We start from the raw sequence: 24,371 nt of genomic DNA, 5'->3' as shown, positions 1-24,371 counted from the left end.
GGTAAAGAACCCACCTGCCAATGCAGGAGACGTAAGAGATGCACGTTCAATCCCTGGATCAGGAAGATCCCCAGAGGAGGGCATGGTAAAACATCCCAGTATTCTTGCCTGGAGATTCCCATGGACAGAGAAGCCTGGCGTGCTACAGTCCATAGGGTTGCACACAGTCAGACACGACTGAAGCAACTTAGAACATGCTTCCCTCACTAAATTTCATTCCATATTTTAAGTGGATGTCAGTCTGGTGCATCTCTTCCCAATCTACCAGCAGAAGATGCTTTGTAACATAAAACTGTTTCTGAGCTGAAATGTATTCTAATGCTCATTAAAACTCACTCTCCTGGAAATGTAAAACTGATTTATCTAATGCACTACAAAATTCTCCATAAATGTACCACACATTGTGAAATAATGTTAATTAGAAGGAGAGGCAAAATAATACATTTTCTTTAAATTTTAGGGCAATTATCATAACTCCCATTAATATGGTATAATAACTATAATTATTTTCATTTGCACTTTTGATAGAATTTATATTCATTAAAAGTCTATACTTGTATTCTGAAATATGAAAAAAATGAACATGACATTACAATGTTTTATAGCAAGATAATGCTGTAGGTGATTCCACTAATTTATTCCACAAGAGCCTATATGCAGGTGCTATAATTCAGCAGTCTTCATGACGAGATTTTCTAAGTTTACCATCCGGAATTCTCTTGCACAGAACTTTAATTGCACTCAGTCCACTTAACTTTCTGCTCTCATGCATAAGCAACTAGCACTCTAGGGAGTGAGCACATTTTTGACATGATCAGCATAATTTTCTATATATATTATATTATAGCAGCAAAGAGTGAGGAATGTGTGTGTGTGTGTGTGCATGTGTGTTGGTTACTTAAGATTTATAAAATCAGGGGACTTTGAAATTTACTCAAGTAAGCTTATTGTATACTGGTCATTTTTAGATTTCAGTTTATAACTTTTTAAAAGAAGTCTTAATGAAAAGACCCTAATATTCTCTCCTCTCACACAAAAATAATTTGCATGAACTGATCAAACATATTCTACATAATAGTAAATGTTATCATCTTTCTGTAGCTTCTGAATCGTTGGCTATAGCCATCCTCAATTTTTTCCTTCTTTCCTCTGAAATTTCTCAAAATCTCTAATTCTCCTATTGCCAAGTTTTGTAGAAGGTTAGTAAATGTTTGGTTTGTAAGCTCAAGGAATTATGATAGTGGATTAGAAGGAGGCAGGAGATATGTTTAGAGATATCACATGAAAAATAAAACTATTTTTCACAGCTTCTTCCTCCTGGAGTCCCCAGCTAATGAATGAATGCACAGTTATAGCCAAGTAAGCTCGTGATTCAGAAACACTGAGAATTGTAGAGTTTCTGAGAAAATACGGACATTACAGATGCTTTTCAATTTATAAACAGAGAGCTGGTACCCAAAGAACTTAAGCGACACATTCAAAGTAGCTATGTGAATTAGTAGCACAGATTATACTAGAAGCCTGGTATGTTGATTCTAGTTACATGAGCTTTTTTCATCATTTAATGCTAGTAAGTCTGTTTTTTTTTTTTTTTCCCTGAGTGAGGATGTTGTATGACAGGTTTTATAGTCATATAACTCACACAGCTGGTGGATTAACTTACAGGATTCACCTGTTATTACCAATTAGATTTTAAGTAAGCTCCCTAAGATCAAGGACTTATTTTGTTTACTGGATGTCCCCATATTTAGAACAGCACCTGTGACACTTGTAAACTAAATAAAGAGGGGAAAGGAAGACAACTTAGGTAAAGGTTTGGTGCATGACCAAAGAGAAAGGAGAGATGCTAAGGTTGTTTAAAAGCCTAGACAGGAGAAAATAATAGTTTTGTCCATTTTAGTACACTCAGCTGCATTATTTGACTCACACATGCATGTTCCTAATTTTGTTTTATGACTGTCCTCTTCCTAATGTCATAATAGAATAAAATAACATGTATACTCGCCAAGCTCTGAGGAAAAAGTAGGGAAAAAGATACAGTCCCTGCTTTGGAAGGAAATTAGCTAGTATTAAAAAAAAAAAAAAAATCAGTAGTTTCCCTGAATTGGCATTTCCATAAATCTCCATTAGTGCAATTATTTATATTTATACTGATGAATGTGGGGCTATAAATCTTAATACACCCTTTATGTGCATGAGCATGCTAAGTTGTGTTCAATTTTGCAACCCCATGGACTGTAGCCTGCCAGGCTCCTCTGCCCAGAGGATTCCCCAAGCAAGAATACTGGAATGGGTTGTCATTTCCTTCTCTAGGGGATCTTCCCAACGCAGGGATCCAATCTGTATCTCCTGAGCTTCTTACATTGTCAGGTGGATTCTTTACCACTGAACCACCTGGAAAGCCCTTTTCTGTGAATGTAGGGTACCTCAAATTAGAAAACGGGGTAAAAAATGGTAAATACTAAGTCACAATAACTAAATTATATCTTGTCACATGTAGATTGTATTCACCATCTACAGACCTTTTGTCCATTCTTCCATTTATATTTAGAAATGGCCAGGTATATTTTTAAAGAAAACAAATTGATATATTAAGTTGATTATTTAATTGATGTGTATATATGAGTTAGGGTGAGGTAGGATAATTTTTGTATGAAATAGAGTCTGCAGTTTTTAAATCTGTATTTTTATAGTACTTGAGCTTTATGATGAAAAGTTGAAAAAGTCATTCATTTCCAAGAATCTCCTGGATACAATGAATGCCATGTCGTATTTCATAAGCCCTAAGTGAAAAGTTCAAATGGTAAAGAATCTGCCTGCAATGTGGGAGACCCAAGTTCGATTCCTAGGTCTGGAAGATCCCCTGGGAAAGGGCATGGCAACCCACTCCAGTATTCCTGCCTGGAGACTTCCATGGACAGAGGAGCCTGGTGGGCTACAGTCCACGGGGTTCCAAAGAGTCAGACATGACTAAGTGACTAACCCGTACATATAAAATATTAAGAAGTATAGCAGGCCTGCCCCCGCCCCCCTCTTTTGGAACCTACCACAGAATGAACTTGGACACAGCACAAATAGGGATGCTAGTTCTTGGTGATAAACACTTGATCTCACATGAATTGAATGGCAGAAAATAAAGATAATTTAGGGTAATTATGGGGCTTCCCAGGTGGCGCTAGTGGTAAAGAATCCGCCTGACAATGCAGGAGATGCAAGAGACATGGGTTTGATCCCTAGGTTGGGGAGATCCTCTGGAGAAGGAAATGGCACCCCATTCCAGTATTCTTGCCTAGAAAATTCAGTTGGCAGAGGAGTCTGGTGGGCTACAGTCCATGAGACCACAAAGAGTCAGACATGACTGTGTGACTGAGCACAGTTCAGTTCAGTTCAGTCACTCAGTCGTGTCTGACTCTTTGCAACCCCATGGACTGCAGCACACCAGGCCTCCCTGTCCATCACCAACTCCCAGAGTTTACTCAAACTCATGTCCATTGAGTCGGTGACGCCATCCAACCAGCTCATCCTCTGTCGTCCCCTTCTTCTCCCGCCTTCAATATTTCCCAGCACCAGGGTCTTTTCAAATGAGTCAGCTCATTGCATCAGGGGGCCAAAATATTGGAGTTTTAGCTTCAACATCAGTCCTTCAATGAATATTCAGGACTGATTTCCTTTAGGATGGACTGGTTGCATCTCCTTGCTGTCCAAGGGACTCTCAAGAGTCTTCTTTAACACTACAGTTCAAAAGCATCAATTCTTCCACACTCAGCTTTCTTTATAGTCCAAGTCTCACATCCATACATGACTACTGGAAAAACCATAGCCTTGACTAGATGGACATTTGTTGGAAAAATAATGTCTCTGCTTTTTAATATGCGGTCTAGGTTGGTCATAACTTTTCTTCCAAGGAGCAAGCGTCTTTTAATTTTGTGGCTGCAGTCACCATCTGCAGTGATTTTGGAGCCCCCCAAAATAAAGTCTGTCACTGTTCCCACCATGAACTTCCAGATGCTCAAGCTGGATTTAGAAAAGGCAGAGGAACCAGAGATCAAATTGCCAACACCCACCGGATCATCAAAAAAGCAAGAGAGCTCCAGAAAAACATCTACTTCTGCTTTATTGACTATGCCAAATCCTTTGACCACGTGCACCACAATAAACTGGAAAATTTTGAAAGAGATGGGAATACTAGACCACCTGATCTGCCTCTTGAGAAATCTGTATGCGTGTCAGGAAGCAACAGTTAGAACTGGACATGTAACAACAGACTGGTTCTAAATTGGGAAAGGAGTATGTCAAGGCTGTATATTGTCACCCTGCTTATTTAACTTATATGCAGAGTACATCATGAGATACACTGGGCTGGATGAAGCACAAGCTGGAATCAAGATTGCTGGGAGAAATATCAATAGCCTCAGATATGTAGATGACACCATCCTTATGGCAGAAAGTGAAGAACTAAAGAGCCTTTTGATGAAAGTGAAAGAGGAGAGTGAAAAACTTGGCTTAAAACTCAGTATTCAGAAAACTAAGATCATGGATCTGGTCCCATCATTTCATGGCAAATAGATGGGGAAACAGTGGAAAGAGTGACAGACTGAGCACGGGTAATTATAAACGGGAAAAGTGTGCTTTCCTTCTTTGGAATATTTATCATCTCACAGTACATGCAAATAAATGCACTCTACAGGTTCAAATATGAAAGAGGCTTTGTTTCTATGAGACCAAAACACTGATGCTGATTTCTCCCCAACACATCAAGAAAAAAAAATTTTTTTCTTTTAGTTTTTCCTTTTTTCCCGTTGATTTGAAAGGTCATGTAAACTCAAAATATCTGATACTGTTGCCAATCCAATGCTAAATTCTGAGCCCTATCTTACTCAGCACTTGATACAATTTTTCACACTTTCCATCTTGAAAAATTTTCCTTCATAAGACCACCAGTACCCATATCTCACAAGTCATCCTTAACATTTGGCTGCTCACTCTTCCTCTTCATGACTCTAAAGTTGCAGGTCCCAGGCCTCAGTCCTCAGAATGTTTCTGTTCTTTCCTCATATTCAAGCCCTTGGTGTTCCCACTTAGTATCCAGCTTTAAACACCTTCCACACACTAGCCATCACCACTTGGAAAGCTAAAAGGAATCTCTAGTTTAGCATGCCCCAAACTGGATTCTTGATTTCCCTGCAGCCCTGCATGAGCATTTCCATCCATCATACTCATCGTGTCTAGCTGATTAGGTCAAAAACTTTATAGTCTTTTATTCCTCTCTTTCTTGAATATTCCTTATCCAATCCATCAGCAAACCCTATGACTTTTCCTTTGAAATATATTCAGGATCCAATTCTTACTGCCTCCACTCCTACTATCTTTTTCCAACCTCCTCATGTCTCCTTGGATTGCTGTGAAAGCCAACATCCTTGTCTACCGACAGTTTATTCTCAATGAAGCAGCCACAGTGAGTCTGTTAAAATCTTATATCACATCCCTCCTCTGCACAAACACTCCAAAGGCTTCCCATTTCACTCAGAAGTAGAATCTAAAGTCCTTTCTATGGCCCATGGCTACACAAGGCTCTCCATCATCTGCCTCTCTACAGACCCAATAATCTGTCTGACCTCAGCCAATACTGCATCTCTTCCCCACTCAGCTGACACCAGCTTCCTTGCTATTAGTTGTCTACACCAAGCACAGTCCTGCCTCAGGGCCTTCCCTCTGCCCGGAACGTTCTTCCCTGGATATCCACACGGCTGGTTCCCTTGCTTTCTTTAGATCTTCGCACAGATGTCTTTCCCTGACTACTGTTTCTAAAAGGGAAGTTTCTTCTTTCCCCACCATTCTCCTTTCTTTTACTCTGCTCCTCAGTTTTTCTTCATTCTTATCCCTAACATATATTTTTTTCCTTATTACCTAATCCCTGCAAGAAGATAAGCTTCTTGAGGCAGGGACTTTGTTTTGATTACTGACATATTTCTAGCACTTAGACCAGTGCTGAGCATACAGTAGGTTCTCAATAAATACTTAAGTGAATAAATAAATCCTACATATCTAAGCAAAAGCCATCAAAGCTTGATGTCCATAAAATTTTGGGAAGCTGACACAATGTAAAACTCACAATACAGCAGTCAGAAAACAAAGATTTGAGTTCTATTTTTGCTGCTTGTAAGTGGTGTGACAACTCTACAAATATTCTCACCACCCTGTCTCTCTCACTCCAAGGGTCATCTGTGCAACAAGGTCCGTGTTTGGTGTATAGATTGTGACATCCATGACATTTTCCACATTATGATGAGGTACCCTGTCATTGATGTTTATTCATATTTCTTATATTTAGGGACCATAAATTGTCCATCCCTCTGTCTACACATGCATTCACTGAACTTGAGCCAGTTACTCAACACTGAGTCTAAGTTTCTTTACTTATGAAAGTTGATTTAAGGAGGGAAATCTGAGGAGACCTTGTGAACTTTAAAACATATACTAATTGCTTAAGTGTACCTGAAAAGCTTGAAATGAGTCATATTACAATACCATGTTATAAAAAAGATTTCATCTCACACTTCAGCATAATCGGTAGTTATAATCCCTGATGTGCAGATCAAGGTGTAGGCAGCATATTAGAAATATCAAGGGCAGAGTATCTACCATGTGTGTGACCCCAAACCATTCCCTTATTCCTGGGCACACAGGAACACAGCGTGTCCCAGCTTCTGATGGTTAATGGGGCCAAAACTGAGTTCTGGTCAACTAATTGTAGGAGAAAGTGATACACACACCTCATGGGGCTGGGTCCAGCCTCCTGCATGATCCTCTGTTCTTTTGTTTGTGCTTTATCTGCCAGTGGGTTAGGGAGGACCCGGTGGGGGGCTTCAAGGCCTTAAAGCAGGAACAAGGGAGAAGAAGCCTGGTTCCCTGAGCCACTATATAGAGGATAGTTGCCTAGAAAACCTGTGATTCAGGAATGTGTAGTGTTGGAAATCATATAAGTGAGAAATAGACTTTTATTGAGCTTTTGAGGTCCAGGGCGTATTTGTTAACACAGCAGCTAGAAAGCCATGGTCATTCACATCTCATGATGTGGATTTGTTTTTTGTTTGTTGTGTCATGTTTATTGTTTTCTGCTGACATCAAGTGAAATGGTGGATTAATAATATTAACTGTGCAATATCCACTTTTTCACCTAATCTCTGAAGAGCACTCTTTTCAAATAATGACTGCTTCTCTCTCTCAGAAATATTCCAGTGACAGATCCTTATTATTGGTGAGTATTAACTTTCTCTTATTTTAGTCAAAATATCTTTTGATGACCTCTTAAGTCTTTCATTGCTGTGGTAGTAATGATAGTTTTAAACTTCTAAGTGTTTTTCTAAAAGCATCTTTTATAACCTTAACTAACTAGCTGTTAATACATTTCTCCAAAAAGGAGTGACATGAAATAAACACTAAAATATCTGGGATCATGGGGCATTATGTTTACAACTTAGTCTTAAATGGTTCAGAAACACACATTCACCAGGGCACAAACACACATACACACACCCACACTCAGAGAACAGGGCAAAATGTTAACAGCAATGTGGGTAAGTGGTATGTGATGTTCTGTGTACTATACTTGAAATTTTCATGTGAATTTGAAACTATTTTTAGACAAACATGTTTGTTTTAGATAAAAATGTTAGTACTGTTAAAAATGTCAATACTTCTTATACATTTATTTTTAACATTTTCCCTGTGCAATTTAAAACTTGTTATTACAATGTTCTTGATAGCATGCTTTTTGAAATTTTAAAGCAGGAGTTCTCTACATAGACATAATGCTGTGTTCATGATTTTTATGCTTTGCCCTCAAAGTTTTGGTATAATCTATGCAGCCTCTCAAATACTCTGAATTCTATTTGAATGTAAAGCAATGGGAATATGTGCATTACTGATACTATTTATTATTATATTGTCTGCATGACAAGGGAATATTTTGATACAGTGAAAACTTCTGGTATCATGTTTTCTAGAAAAAGGAAGAAATATTTTCAAATATTAATCAACTACAGTTTATGGGAGGCTCACAAATTAAGTAAGGAGCTGTGTTGCATTTAAATATAAATAAGAGTAAAATACATGACGAGGAATTAGTAATCACTCTGGACTTGCTTTATTCCAGACATCACATAACAACCTCCTTGGGTAGAATATGTAAGAATACCCTACCATACTAGGCTGAACATCAGCCAACAATTATTTATAAATAAACTAATATGTTTCTTGAACCACTAAAACAGAAAAACTATTAGCCAGTCTATAATCAAGATAATAGCACCTATAAGACATGAGAACAATAGAAATAGTCTTAGGTCAAGGGGAAAATGGAAGAAAAAAAAAACAGAAGATACTTGATTCAATTCTATTTAAATGCATTTGAAAACACGAATAAAAGAAACAATTTTGTAGGCTATAATATATATTATAAAAACCAAGTCCAGCCAAGACAGAAACTCTAAGAAGATTACTTACCATGGAAGAAATTGAGAAAGTTGTAAAAGGGTATCCCTCTCCTTAAAAAACCAAGCCAAAAGCAAAATCCAACTCACAAGAACTAGATAATTTCAAAGGTGTATTATATTATTGCCTCAAGAAATAGAAAAGTTCAATGTTACTTTAATTGTTTTAGAGCAGAGAGAGAAGGAAAATTATTGATTGCTTTTATGACACCAGTATAACTGAACAAAACAAAACAATGCCCCCATCCCCTAAACTTGGGACAGATCTCATTTACTAATGTTGATACAAAATTACATATAAACAAATAGAATTTAGGGATGTGTTATATGCATAATACATTTTATTCTAGGAACGAAAGGATCAGTTCAGTTCAGTCGCACAATAGTGTCCGACTCTGTGACCCCATGAATTGCAGCACGACAGGTCTCCCTGTCCATCACCAACTCCCAGAGTTTACCCAAACACATGTCCATCGAGTCAGTGATACCATCCAGCCATCTCATCCTCTGTCGTCCCCTTCTCCTCCCACCCCAATCTTTCCCAGCACCAGGGTCTTTTCAAATAAGTCAACTCTTTGTGTGAGGTGGCCAAAGTATTGGAGTTTAAGCCTCAACATCAGTCCTTTCAATGAACACCCAGGACTGATCTCCTTTAGGATGGACTGGTTGGATATCCTTCCAGTCCAAGGGACTCTCAAGAGTCTTCTCCAACACCACAGTTCAAAAGCATCAATTCTTCGGTGCTCAGCTTTCTTCACAGTACAACTCTCATATCCATACATGACTACTGGAAAAACCATAGCCTTTACTAGATGGACCTTTGTTGGCAAAGTAATGTCTCTGCTTTTAAATATGCTATCGAGGTTGGTAATAACTTTTCTTCCAAGGAGTAGGCGTCTTTAAATTTCATGGCTGCAATCACCATCTGCAGTGATTTTGGAGCCCCCAAAATTAAAGTCTGATACTGTTTCCACTGTTTCCCCATCTATTTCCCATGAAGTGATGGGACCAGATGCCATGATCTTAGTTTTCTGAATGTTGAGCTTTAAGCCAACTTTTTCACTCTCCTCTTTCACTTTCATCAAGAAGCTTTTTAGTTCTTCTTCACTTTCTGCCATAAGGGTGGTGTCATCTGCATATATGAGGTTATTGATATTTCTCATCAATCTTGATTCCAGCTTGTGCTTCTTCCAGACCAGCGTTTCTCATGATGTACTCTGCATATAAGTTAAATAAGCAGGGTGACAATATACAGCCTTGATGTACTCCTTTTCCTATTTGGAACCAGTCTGTTGTTCCAGCTCCAGTTCTAACTGTTCCTTCCTGACCTGCATACAGGTTTCTCAAGAGACAGGTCAGATGGTCTGGTACTCCCATCTCTTTCAAAATTTTTCACAGTTTATTGTGATCCACACAGTCAAAGGCTTTGGCATAGTCAATACAGCAGAAATAGATGTTTTTCTGGAACTCTCTTGATTTTTCAATGATCCAGCAGATGTTGGCAATTTGATCCCTGGTTCCTCTGTCGTTTCTAAAACCAGCTTGAACATCTGGAAGCTCATGGTTCACGTATTGCTGAAGCCTAGCTTGGAGAATTTTGAGCATTACTTTACTAGCGTGTGAGATGAGTGCAATTGTGCAGTAGTTTGAGCATTTTTTGGCATTGCCTTTCTTTGGGATTGGGATGAAAACTGACCTTTTTCAGTCCTGTGGCCATGGCTGAGTTTTCCAAATTTCCTAGCATATTGAGTGCAGCACTTTCACAGCATCATCTTTCAGGATTTGAAATAGCTCAACTGGAATTCCATCACCTCCACTAGCTTTGTTCATAGTGATGCTTTCTAAGGCCCACTTGACTTCACATTTCAGGATGTCTGGCTCTAGGTGAGTGATCACACATTGTGATTTTCTGGGTCGTGAAGATCTTTTTTGTATAGTTCTTCTGTGTATTCTTGCCATCTCTTCTCAATATCTTCTGCTTCTGTTAGGTCCATACCATTTCTGTCCTTTATCAAGCCCATATTTGCATGAAATGTTCCCGTGGTATCTCTAATTTTCTTGAAGAGATCTCTAGTCTTTCCCATTCTCTTGTTTTCCTCTATTTCTTTGCATTGATCACTGAAGAAGACTTTTTTATCTCTCCTTGCTATTCTTTGGAACTCTGTATTCAAATGGGAATATCTTTCCTTTTCTCCTTTGTTTTTCACTTCTCTTCTTTTCACAGCTATTTGTAAGGCCTCCTCAGACAGCCATTTTGCTTTTTTGCATTTCTTTTCCATGGGGATGGTCTTGATCCCTGTCTCCTGTACAATGTCACAAACTTCTGTCCATAGTTCATCAGGCACTCTGTCTATCTGATCTAGTTCCTTAAATCTATTTCTCACTTTCACTGTATAATCATAAGAGATTTGATTTAATCATACCTGAATGGTCTAGTGGTTTTCCCTACTTTCTTCAATTTAAGTCTGAATTTGGCAATAAGGAGTTCATGATCTAAGCCACAGTCACCTCCCAGTCTTGTTTTTGCTGACCGTATAGAGCTTCTCCATCTTTGGCTGCAAAGAATATAATCAATCTGATTTCGGTGTTGACCATCTGGTGATGTCCATATGTAGAGTCTTCTCTTGTGTTGTTGGAAGAGGGTGTTTCCTATGACCAGTGCGTTCTCTTGGCAAAAGTCTATTAGCCTTTGCCCTGCTTCATTCTGTACTCCAAGGCCAAATTTGCCTGTTACTCCAGGTGTTGATTGACTTCCTACTTTTGCATTCCAGTCCCCTATAATGAAAAGGGCATCCTTTTTGGGTGTTACTTTAGAAGGTCTTGTAGGTCTTCATCGAACTGTTCAACTTCAGCTTCTTCAGTGTTACTGGTTGGGGCATAGGCTTGGATTATCGTGATATTGAATGATTTCATACTAATACATTTTTTAATGCAATTTATTCCCAATGATAATTCAAAGGAGAAAATAATGATCATACCCACAGTTTTCTTTTGGGTTTTTGATAACATTCAGTATCCAATTTTGATAAAGATTCCTAATGAAATCAGAATTGAAGGGTACTTCCTTAACATGATAAATAAAGTCAATATTGTGTTTGTGTAAAATGAGACAGTTTTCATATAAGCCAGGGATAAGAATTTCTAACATTATCTTCGTTAACTAACAATGTTCAAGAAATAACAATCAGATGTATTAAATAAGCAAAGCAGAAGTATGGAAATAGGAAAGAAGGAGGCACAGTGATTGTTATTTGTAGCTAATATGATTATATGCTCCCATATCCTGTGAGATGAACTGAAATAAATATAAGAAACATGAAGATAACTCAGAGTAAATAACTGATTATAAAATTAATATTCAAGAGTAATATTACATGGGATAAGGAGATATGTGACAAAGGACAGATTTATGTGGACACATATTTATTTATTTATCTGTCACTCTCCAAAGGAACGTCAACTGCATGGGAAAAAGGATGTGACTTTGTATACTGCTCTACCTCCAGTCCCCCAAAAATGACTAGTACATAGTGGGCACTCAAGAAATATTTGTTGAAAGAAGGGATGAATCTATAAGATAGATTTAGTCTTTTGTGTAGAGATAGATGTGCAAAGATACATCACTTTTTAATAAGAGATAAAAATAGAAAGCAACTGTAATATCCATTAGTGGTGATTAAATAGCTATTAAAAATAATGAGGTATATTTCTGAATATATAAAGACCTCTAAGATAAATTAAGTTAAAAAAGCAAGACACTAGTCCATAATACAAGTCTCAACACATTTAAAAGCACTGAAATCATATAAAATACATTATGCTCCAAGTAGAAATCATTAGAAATCAACAGAAAACTGGGAAATCCTAAATGTTTAAAAAGTAAACAACACGTTTCTAAGTAACCTATGGTTTATAAAATAAATCACAAAGGAAATAAGAAGCTATTTTGAGCTGAATAAAGAAAACACAAAATATAAAAATTTATGGAATTCAGCTAATGAAGTGCTTACAGTGAAATTTATAGCTTTAAATAATTTTATTAGAGAGAATGAGAGTCATTAAGCTTTCACTTCAGGATGACAGAAAAGGCAAAGTAAATCAAAGATAAAATAAGTAGAAGAGAGGAAGTTAAAGATCAGAGTGGAAATAATTGAACTAGAAAATAGAAAAACAATGAATCCAAAAATTAGAATAGACCTAAATTGATAAAATAAATTTAATTAGTAATTAAAAATCTTCTGGGTAAAAACCCAGACTAGATGTCTTCACTGGTGAATTCTATCCAAACTTTTAAGGAGGAAATAATATCAATACTACTCAAACTCAGAGAACAGAGGGAAAGGCCAATATTATCCTGAAAAACAAAAGCAGACAAAAGAAAATTACAGAAAATCTCCTATCTGTAGGTTCAAAGATTCTTAATAAAACACAAGAAACACAATCTAGAAACATACAAAAAGAATTATGTACCATAATCAAATGGGGTTATCCCAGAAATGATAAATTAGTTTAATATCTAAATAATCATATAGTGTATAGCACTCTATTAATGAACAATACTACACGACAATCTCAATAGTTGTGGAAAAAATATTTGGTGAAAGTCAAGACATGTTAATTATTAAGATTCTCAATAATTTAAGAATAGAAGATTGGAATTTTCTCAACCTGATAAAGGGCATATGTTGAGATGCACCCCACAGGCCCACAAGTCAGTTGCTTACCCAGCTTTAAGACCAAGGAAACAAACAGGAGTCAGCAACAGAGACATCAATGGTTTAATGGATGGCGGAGTTTACATGCCTAAAGCAAGATTCGAGAGAGATATCTAGGGCTCCCTGGTGGCTCAGATGGTAAAGAATTGCCTGCAATGCAGGAGAGCTGGGTTCAGTTCCTGGGTTGGGAAGATCCCCTGGAGAAGGGAACGGCTACCCAATCCAGTATTCTGGCCTGGAGAATTCCATGGACTGTATAGTCCATGGGGTCACAAAGAGTTGGATACAACTGAGTGACTTTCACTCAGAGAGATATCCCACTGTGTGTGGTTGATGGCAGGCAGGACACAGTGGTAGTCTTCACTCTTGGAGGAGCGGGGAGGAGATGAAGTTACCATTTACAGGAGTGGGCTCACTAGTTACCAGGGAAACCAGTAGAGGGGCATGACCCTCACCACCCCTTTGATAAGAACAATCACCAGCTGAGGCCTCGGCAAGTACAGAGGAAGATCAGTCATGTATATAGGGTTTAGGTGAAGCAGGCACTGGTTGGGTGAAGGATAGACAGAGAACAAGAGAATAGTCCTCTTGAGTGCCCTGACTACACAAAATATAAAAACTACATTAAAAAAAAAAAAAAAAAAAACTTAATGGTGAAAAGCAAATGCCTTATCACTAAAATCAGCAGTGAGGTAAGGATGTGTGTATGGGTTAGTTGCTCAGTTGTGTCCGACTCTTTGCAACACCATGGACTGTAGCCCACCAGGCTCCTGTGTCCATGGAATTCTCCAGGCAAGAATACTGGAGTGGGTTGCCATGCCCTTCTCCAGAGGATCTTCCAGACCCAGGAAACAAACTTGGGTCTCCTGCATTGCAGGCAGATTCTTTATCATTTGAGCTACCTGGGAAGCACCCCCCTCTTTTTTTTTAACTGAGGTAAGGATGTCCTCTCATAATTATTTCCATTTAACATCATACTGGAAGTTCTAGCTAGTGTAGCAAGTTACAGAGAAAAAAATCGAAGACATAAGATTGTAAAGAAGAAAATAAAGCTTTACTACTAGATGACATAATAACTATGTAGAAAATTTGATGGAATTTACAAAAAAAAAAGCCCAAAACTAAAGTGAGTGTAATAGGGTTACACTGTCCAAGATCAAAACAAAAAATATATATTTCTATACATTAGTGATAAACAATCTGAAAATGACACTGAGAAAACAATTCCATTCACATTAATTTCAAGGAGAATAAAATCGGTAGGAATAAGTTTAACCAAAAAAAAATAGAAGTACAGATACGTACATTAAGGACTACAAACCATTGCAAGAGAAATTAAAGGAGATTGAAATAAATGAAGAGATATACCACATTTATGAATGGAGAGACTCACTGGCAATTCTTCAAAAATTGTTCTATAGATTCAATGCAACATCAGAATCTCAGCAGGCCTTTTATTAAAAAAAATAATTTAAAAAGTTGACCCTAAAATTTATATGGAAATGCAAAGGATCTAGAATAACCAAAATAATTTTGAAAAAGGAGGCAGAAGTTGGAGGACTCATGCTGCTTGATTTTAAGACTATATATAAAGCTAGTCTAGAGAGTGTGGTATGACCATGGGGATAGACATATAGGTCAATGAAATACAATAGAGTTTAGAAATAAACCACATTTATGCCAATTCATTTTTGACAAAAGTGACAAGGAAATCCAAGGGGAAAGGACAGTTATGTTTTTTTTTTATTTAAACAAATAGTGCTAGAACAATAGGAAATCTATAGACAGCAAAATGCACTTAGATATTACCTTATTCTATGCTCAAAAATGATACTGAAATGGTTTACAGGTCTAAATGTAAGAGCTAAAACTACAAAAGTTCTAGAAGAAAGCAGGGAAAACTTTGTGATCTTGGATTACACAAAGATTTCTTAGATCTAACACAAAAGAAAGATTCATAGAAGAAAATAATGATAAATTGAATTTCATCAAAAAAAAACTTTTGTGCTTCTTCAAAAGGAAGCATTAAGAAAGTGAAAATACAAGCCACAGACTAGGAGAAAATATCTGCAAATCATTTATCTTCTAAATGACATGTAATCAGAGTGTAAAAAGGACTTTTACAACTTAATATGAAGACAAACAGCTCAAGAAATATACAAATGAGCAAAATATTGAGTAGGCATGTCACCAAAGAAGATAATTAATGTTAATAAACATATGAAAACATACCATGGTAAACATATACAAAATTAGAGAAATGTAAAAATCAGAAAAGGCATCATTATACCTAAAGAAGGCTATAATCAAAACAACTAACTATACCAAACATGGGCAACAATGGGCAGAAACTGAAAACCTTACACATTGGTAATGGGAATGTAAAATGGTATAGCCATTTTGGAAAACATTCTGGCTATTTCTGAATACTTTAAATATATACTTATCATATAACCCAACAGACCCCTAGGTATTTACTCAATAAAACAGAAAATATAAGCACTCACAAATACTTATATGTAAATGTTCACAACAGTGTTATTTATAAATGCCAAACTTGAAAATAACTCAAATGTCCATCCACTGGTGAACAGATTTTAAAAAAATGTATACCCATACAATGTAATACTACTCAGGAATAAGAAGAAACAAACTATTCATTCTTTTTCCTACATGGGTAGATTGCAACAGTGTTACATTAAATAAAAATCAGTCTGTAAGATTCCACATACAAAAATTTCTAGAAAAGCAAAACTATCCAGAAAGCATATTAGTGATTATCTAGGGGCTGAGGGAATTGGGGTGATGGATGTTCTAAGAATTATGGTGATTGCTGCACAACTAAATCACTATAGTAAAATTTATTGAAATATATACTTATATTAATAATTGAGGCTTCCTAGTGGGGTGCAGTGGGGGCTTCCCTGGTGGCTCAGAGGGTAAAGCGTCTGCTTGCAATGCAGGAGACCTGGGTTCGATCCCTGGGTCGGGAAGATCCCCTGGAGAAGGGAATGGCAACCCACTCCAGTACTCTTGCCTGGAAAATCCCATGGACAGGGAAGCCTGCTAGGCTACAGTCCATGGGGTCGCAAAGAACTGGACACAACTGAGCGACTTCACTTTCAGTGGTGCAGTGGCAAAGAATCCACTTGCCAAAGCTGGAGATGCAACAAATATGGGCTCAATTACTGGACTGGGAAAATCCCCTGGAGTAGGAAATGGCGACCCACTCTGGTATTCTTGGCTGGGAAATTCCATGGACAGAGGAGCCTGATGGACTCAAATTCATGGGGTCTCAGAGTTGGACTGAGACCACTCAGAGTTGGTCTCAAGACCACTCACAACTCAGAGTTGACTGAGCCACTGAGCACACACATAATTGGTGAATTCTATGGTATGTAAATAATATCACAATGATGTTTGTTAAAAAGTAAAACACACCTTAATAATCAAGATATTTAGAGACAGACATGTGTATGTATGATATCATTCCATTTATGTTAAACACACTATGTATATTAACATACATGCTAGTTAAGATCACAAGATTTTTGGAAGTGTGTATATCTAAACAATATGGTTCCCTCTAGGAACAGGACTAAAATCCTGGGAAAAGAGAATTACTTTTCATTATATACCTTCTGATACTATTTGTGTGAGAAAATTAAACAACATAACCACTTTTTAAATTAAAAAAGTCCTAGTAAATAATTTAAAACAATTGATGATCCTGATACAAAGACCTAGGTGCATGAATTTGCTCTCGAAAATTTATGCTTATCTCAGTGAGGCTATAAGCACTTATGAGTAGCCTATGGTAAGATAAAGTGATTTTCATCATAAAACATGTTCAGTTCAGTTCAGTTCAGTCGCTCAGTTGTGTCCAACTCTTTGCAACCCCATGAATTGCAGCACATCAGGCCTCCCTGTCCAGCACCAACTCCCAGAGTTTACCCAAACTCATGTCCATTGAGTCAGTGATGCCATCCAGCCATCTCATCCCCTGTCGTCCCCTTCTCCTCCTGCCCTCAATCTTTCCCAGCATCAGGGTCTTTTCCAATGAGTCAACTCTTCGCATGAGGTAGCCAAAGTATTGGAGTTTCAGCCTCAACATCAGTCCTTCCAATGAACACCCAGGACTGATCTCCTTTAGAATGGATGGGTTGGATCTCCTTGCAGTCCAAGGGACTCTCAAGAGTCTTCTCCAATACCACAGTTCAAAAGCATCAATTCTTCGGCGCTCAGCTTTCTTCACCGTCCAACTCTCACATCCATACATGACTACTGGAAAAACCAGATCCTTGACTAGATGGACCTTTGTTGGCAAAATAATGTCTCTACTTTTAAACATGCTATCAAGTTTGGTCATAACTTTCCTTCCAAGGAGTAAGCATCTTTAAATTTCATGGCTGCAGTCACCATCAGCAGTGATTTTGGAGCCCCCAAAAAATAAAGTCTGCCACTGTTTCCACTGTTTCCCCATCTGTTTCCCATGAAGGGATGGGACCAGATGTCATGATCTTAGTTTTCTGAACGTTGAGCTTTAAGCCAACTTTTTTATTCTCCTCTTTCACTTTCATCAAGAGGCTTTTTAGTTCCTCTTCACTTTCTGCCATAAGGGTGGTATCATCTGCATATATGAGGTTATTGATATCTCTCCCAGTAAACTTGATCCCAGCTTGTGCTTATTCCAGCCCAGCGTTTCCATGATGTACTCTGCATATAAGTTAAATAAGCAGTGTGACAATATACAGCCTTGACGTTCTCATTTTCCTATTTGAAACCAGTCTGTTGTTTCATGTCCAGTTCTAACTGTTGCTTCCTGACCTGCATACAGGTTTCTCAAGAGACAGGTCAGATGGTCTGGTATTCCCATCTCTTTCAGAATTTTCCACAGTTTATTGTGATCCACACAGTCAAAGGCTTTGGCATAGTCAATAAAGCAGAAATAGATGTTTTTCTGGAACTCTCTTAATTTTTCGATGATCCAGCAGATGCTGGCAATTTGATCTCTGGTTCCTCTGCCTTTTCTAAAACCAGCTTGAACATCTGGAAGTTCATAGTTCAGGTATTGCTGAAGCCTGGCTTGGAGAATTTTGAGCATTACTTTACTAGCGTGTGAGATGAGTGCAATTGTATGGTAGTTTGAGCATTCTTTGGCATTGCCTTTCTTTGGGATTGGGATGAAAACTGACCTTTTTCAGTCCTGTGGCCACTTCTGAGTTTTCCAAATTTTCTGGCATATTGAGTGCAACACTTTCACAGCATCATCTTTCAGGATTTGAAACAGCTCAACTGGAATTCCATCACCTCCACTAGCTTTGTTCGTAGTGATGCTTTCTAAGGCCCACTTGACTTCACATTCCAGGATGTCTGGCTCTAGGTGAGCGATCACACATTGTGATTATCTGGGTTGTGAAGATCTTTTTTGTATAGTTCTTCTGTGTATTCTTGCCATCTCTTCTTAATATCTTCTGCTTCTGTTAGATCCATACCATTTCTGCCCTTTATTGAGCCCATCTTTGCATGGAATGTTCCCATGGTATCTCTAATTTTCTTGAACATAAAGGATACTGCAGTGACTTTCAGCTATACCATTTAATATCAAGAATCTGTCTCAAAGATTTAATTTTGATTGCACATTATGAAATTATGGCTTTTTAATTAAGGGCATTTGTTTTAATCTTAAGCAGTGGAAAATCAAAATACACTGTCAATATTGAATTATCAAGTTTCAAGTGCTATTTTGTAATAATGCTTTAAGGTCATGTTTAAGACTTCTGCTATCATATTAATTTCTTTTTTTAAGATAGGAACATAGTACTTTGTGTTCTATGCTTATTTGTGAAATACTATGCCTAGTATTTCATATCCATTTTCACACAAAAATCAATAATGTAAATACTTCTGTGAAGGGGAAACACCTGCAGAAAGGGCAAAAAACATCATAAAAGGTGCTTCTTTCAGCTTTGACTGCTTTTACTTGCATTTCAAACTGTCAGGGCTTTTCTGCTGTTTTTAATGCTTTGAACAGACAGTCACATGTGTTTGCCACATGTGTGCTCTCCATGCAAGAGCTCCTCACAGCACTGCCCCTTCTGATCCATTCCTGGGGTAGCTCTGGTGATAATCTACAGACAATAGACATTTAATGAGCACCTATTGTGGGCCATTTCACTAAGAACAGTACCATAAGCATAGGTAGTATTATCATCAGATTATAACAGATGAGACATCGCAGACTCACGGACTGAGTGCCTTAAGCCCCCAAATTGGTAAACAGAAAACCAGGACTTGCCGGAACCCCTTCATTTATACTCTGTTTCCAAGTACCCTCTCTATCTCTCGTCCTCCCCTCCTTTTTCTTCCTAGTTTAAAATGTAATCAAGAGCAGAGTAGCAGAGAAATGAAGGAGGTGCCCTCCACTTAGCCCCATTCCCTTCCCCACAGAGCAGGGGGAAGGTAAGAAACCTCCAGGGCTCAGAGCTCCTACCACAGTCCTTGCTGCTTCCAGTTCCACACTACACCTGGGATACCCAGCCCAGAACTTCAGCCCCAACCCTGTTCCGTAATTTTCTTCCCAGGTCACAGAAGGTGCTACAGGTGATTATTGATGAAGTGCTCCTGTTAAGTAATGGAAGAAGTGTCCTGAGCAACCCTATTCACCACTCTGAAAAGATTTTTCTATGGGGACACAGTTCCCATTGGTCCTTATGGGAATTATCAACACTGTACTTGAGCTTGGAAGGGGTCAACCAGCTTCTACCTGTTAGCGTGCATGCCTATGGACAATTCAGAGCCTTATTTCCTTGAGAAAAATCAAGTTTCTTACTTTAGTCAATGGAAACTAGTCTGAAGGTCTACAACTGATACGTTAATGAAGTTTTGGAATATAACCTATCCACACTCGGGGATTCATTCTTTACCCTCTCAGTTCACAACAATATATATATATACATATATATATACATATATGTATATTTACACACACACACACATACATACATATATACATAGGCCTCACCTTACAGTTTGCGAGATCTCAGTTCCTTGATGAGGGACTGAACCTGTACCCTTGGTAGTGAAAGCCTGGAGTTCTAACCAGTGGACTGCTAGGAAATTCTCCATAGCAGTAGATATTTGTAAGACTGAAAGCACTATTTTTATTGTGTTTAATATAAAATAGGAAAAATCTCCTCAAAATTCTCAAAATTCAAAAGCATAGCTTCCTGGGCTCATATTTTTCTCTATTACTCTTACCTTCAACTTTTAAAGTATGATTTCACAGGCTTGTGGTTGCCAAAGGAGAGGGGTGGGGAAGGAAAGGACTGGGGATTTGGGATTAGCAGATGCAAACTATTATATATAGAAAGGATAAATAACGAGGTCCTACTGTATAGCACATGGAACTATATTCAATATCCTGTGATATTGAATGGAAAGGAACATGAAAAGGAATATATATGTAAAACTGAATCACTGCTTTACAACAGAAATCAATACATTATAAATCAACTATATTTAATAAAACTTAAAATTAAAAAGTACAATTTCTTTCAACCCCAAAGAAACTTTCATTTTTTCAATATTATTATAAAGGTTCTACAATTTCACCTGTATACTGATTGCTAAGCCAGCATTTATCTTACCTCCTCGATGAATAATCAGAGAAGTCTCGCTTCCAATGGGACAGTCCTTAAGTATATCCACTACTTCCGTATGGCTCAGGTTCTGTACATTCTGCTGGTTGATCTCAATAATGAGGTCGCCTTCACACAGGCCAGGGCATCCCTGAATGTCAAGTATTTGTTTCACCCGCTGTCCTGTAGGACTGTCTGCAATGGTGAAGCCAAAGCCCTGGGCACCTTTCACAATGGTTAAGGTCATAAGTTCAGCTTGGGTGGCCCCAGATGAAGCCATAGATACATTGTCGTCATGGACAGGTGGTGGATACGTGCCATCTAGCTGACCATCAGCTGGCATTGAGTGCAAAGTATGAGGCGGCCGATCTGTTATATCCGGAACCGACTGTGAGGTCCGAGAAATGTATTCCAAATATGTTTCATAGTTATGTCTTCCATTGACCATCACTGGAGGTGGCCTCTCCATTATTGCAAGGGGTGGCACCATGCTGTTAGCAGGATCTTCAGGATCAAAGGGCAAAGGGTAGCCACGACACAATACCAAGTTGACACTCTGACCAATAGGAACAGACTGGAAAAGTTTGACTACATCTGCATGAGTGTGTCCAAGGACACAAACTTCATTAATATAGACAATGACATCACCTGCAAGGGAAAAAAAGAAAGAGATTGACAACATGAGGTAAGTTCAATTAACATTGACATAGAGAAATGGAATTATTTGTGAGACTAGTGAAAGAGGTGCTCTGTTTCTCAGTAAGCAGTGAGAAAATCAATTAGAATAGTATCTAAATTCCCTGTAAGTGACTCAAGGTTACAACAGGCCTGCCAACAAACATAGTGATCAAATGCTGAAAAAAATGCTGTTTGGTTATTCCTGAAGTTCAGAAACAACTTCATACACAGGAATAAAGCCACAGAAATGTTTAGAAGAAAGTGTACCTTGAAGAAGGACACATTCTTTGTTTCTTTTTCATCTTCATTTTCAGTGCAATTTAGTTAACAGAATTTTCAAGTTACTGAGAAGTTGTGGAAACAAGTTTCAGATGATAATCAAAGCCCAGTATTTGGGTTTTTGAGCATCATTTTACTGAGTCAACGGTCTTTTTTTTCCCCATTTATTTTATTCTTCTATAGTAAACTGCAATTGCAAAGGTTCCATGTGAATACAGGTAGATGTCTAGAACATAGATTTTGGGTTCAGGGATCTGGCTCCATATCCTGGCTCTCCTACTTAGCAGATCTGTGCTGCTGGGCAGGTGATTTACCTGCTTTGAGCTACGGTTGTAAAGTTGTTGTGAGGATGAAGTGAGATGATGCAGAAAAAGGGCTTGGTGCAATGCCTGACACACAGGGAATGCTCAATAAGTGTGGACCATTATTAATATTATTGTTGCTAAAATAAGATGGGACTTCCCTGGTAGCTCAGCCGGTAAAGAATCTGCCTGCAATGCAGGAGACCTCAGTTTGATTCCTGTGTCGGGAAGATCTGCTGGAGAAGGGAACAGCTACCCACTCCAGTTCTCTTGGCCTCCCCTGGTGGCTCAGATGGTAAAGAATCTGTCTGCAATGCGGGAGACCTATGTTCAGTCCCTGGGTTGGGAAGAGCCTCTGGAGAAGGGAATAGCTACCCACTCCAGTATTCTGGCCTGGAGAATTTCATGGACTGTATAGATCATGGGGTAGCAAAGAGTAGGACACTACTAAGCAACTTTCACTTTCACTTTCAAAATAAGATGAAGAGGATTTCAGATTTTGGTCTCAAATAGGAAGCTGCCATAGATTCAACCTCTGATCTCAGATAAATTGATATTTCTGTAGATCTTTTAAAAAAAGGCATTTGTCTTTTCATCCCAATGAATTTTTAATATTTTATTTGGCTGTGCCATGTAGCTTGGGCATCTTAGTTCCCTGACCAGGGATTGAACCCAAGCCCTCAGTAGTGAAAGTGTGGAGTCTTAACCACGTGACAGCCAAGGAATTTCCCCCAATGAATTTAATCATGGAGTTACTGAAGACCACTGGTCAGAACTTAACTTTATGATATTAAAATTGTCCTGAATGTAAACAGTGTTAAAAACAATTCAATCATGTATAAACAATAATTTTATTTTTGGAGCACTGTTCTACCATGGATTGGTATTTTTATCCTAAAAAAACATAACATTTGAGAAATGAACTTGCAAACTGAGACTGTGTCTGATGATGCTGAAGAGTATGTGAGGTATGCAAAGACATATTTTCACAGATTGTCAAGTAAATAATTCAACAGATATCAGTTTATCAAGATAATTCTGAAATGGGTAGTATAAATGGCTAGGAATTTCAGTCTGAGACATCACTGTCCATCAAAACTGCAAATATCAAAAAAAAAAAAAAAAACACAGGTGAACTTTCAGAGTTAAATACTTCTTGGCTTCTCTCAGTTGTCTGATATAAAATGATTTCTCCACTAAATACATTGTGTGTGTGTTAGTTGCTCAGTCACGTCAGACTCTTTGCAACCCCATACACCGTATCCTGCCAGGCTCCTATATCCATGGGGATTCTCCAGGCAAGAACATGGGAGTGGGTTGCCATTTCCTTTTCCAGAGGATCTTTCTAACCCAGGGATTGAACCTGGGATTCCTTCACTGTAGGCAAATTTTTTACCATTTGAACCATCAGGGAAGCCCCAAACACATTTTAAAAATAAGTAATTCTATGAATAGAACAGTCAGTAAAATGCCCTTTACTATATACACTCAGTTAACAATTACCAAATTCTAGAGAACTGCTTGAAAGTGTTAAAGATATAGAGACAGAAAAGGAAAACCAATCAAACAAAACAAAGTAGTATTTTCAGTGATCCAGTTTAGGTCTGATTTTGGAAAATGTCACAGACCATATGACTGGTCAGAGGGAACTTCACTCTTCAGCTACATCTATCAGAGAGGGTGCTGATGTCATGACTGGTTCACTGGGCCACAACTTAGGACTGAACTGTGATGGACATCCACTCTCTGCTACTATGACTTCTCAACAGATTGGAGCCATTGAGGATGCTTTGGCATCATTTTAAACTGGTTAGGGTCATCCTAGAATCCCAGAGATGTATTTGAACCAGATATTTTTTTCATTTTCTCCTTGTCTCTTCTATTTTTAAAGTTGTTTTATATATTTACACACTGAAAGTTGAAAGAATATAAATACTTGTGCACTATCATCCAGTTTAATGATTAGAACATTGCTCATACTAGTTGAAGACCCCCTCAGTAGCACCTTTTTCCACTTGCCTTTCCTTACTGCCCTTTTCAAAGGTAACCATTGTCCCACATTTGAGGTTTGTTATTCACACGTCTTTATATTTTTATGATATATCTAGGTACCCATAAACAATATCCCTACATAATGTTTAATCTCTAGAGCGGGGGGCCATGAGGAGATACACCACATCCAAGGTCAGGAGTGGGGGCTGTGAGGAGATAACCCATGTCCAAGGTCAGAGAAACCTCAGTAAGACAGTAGGCACTGAGAGAGGG

At 38.1% G+C, this 24,371-nt stretch overlaps 1 protein-coding gene across 4 annotated transcripts in view; it reads right to left on the bottom strand.

Moving 5' to 3' along the window:
- MAGI2 (membrane associated guanylate kinase, WW and PDZ domain containing 2) overlaps positions 1-24,371 on the bottom strand; it is a 1,446,920-nt gene that overhangs the window by 228,793 nt on the left and 1,193,756 nt on the right. For all 4 annotated transcript variants that reach the window (XR_014067178.1, XM_081535656.1, XM_081535657.1 and 1 more), the window contains exon 10: positions 20,857-21,495. Coding sequence is in view for 3 of the 4 variants with exons in the window: in XM_081535656.1 (XP_081391782.1) it covers positions 20,857-21,495 (639 nt within the window). In the remaining variant the exon portion in view is untranslated. The remainder of the gene's footprint in view (positions 1-20,856; positions 21,496-24,371) is intronic.

Source organism: Giraffa tippelskirchi, chromosome 10 (genome assembly GCF_054371585.1).
Source record: "Giraffa tippelskirchi isolate mGirTip1 chromosome 10, T2T-mGirTip1v1.2.pri, whole genome shotgun sequence".
NCBI classification, from domain to species: Eukaryota; Metazoa; Chordata; class Mammalia; order Artiodactyla; family Giraffidae; genus Giraffa; species Giraffa tippelskirchi.
This window is presented reverse-complemented; position numbering and strand designations above follow the sequence as displayed.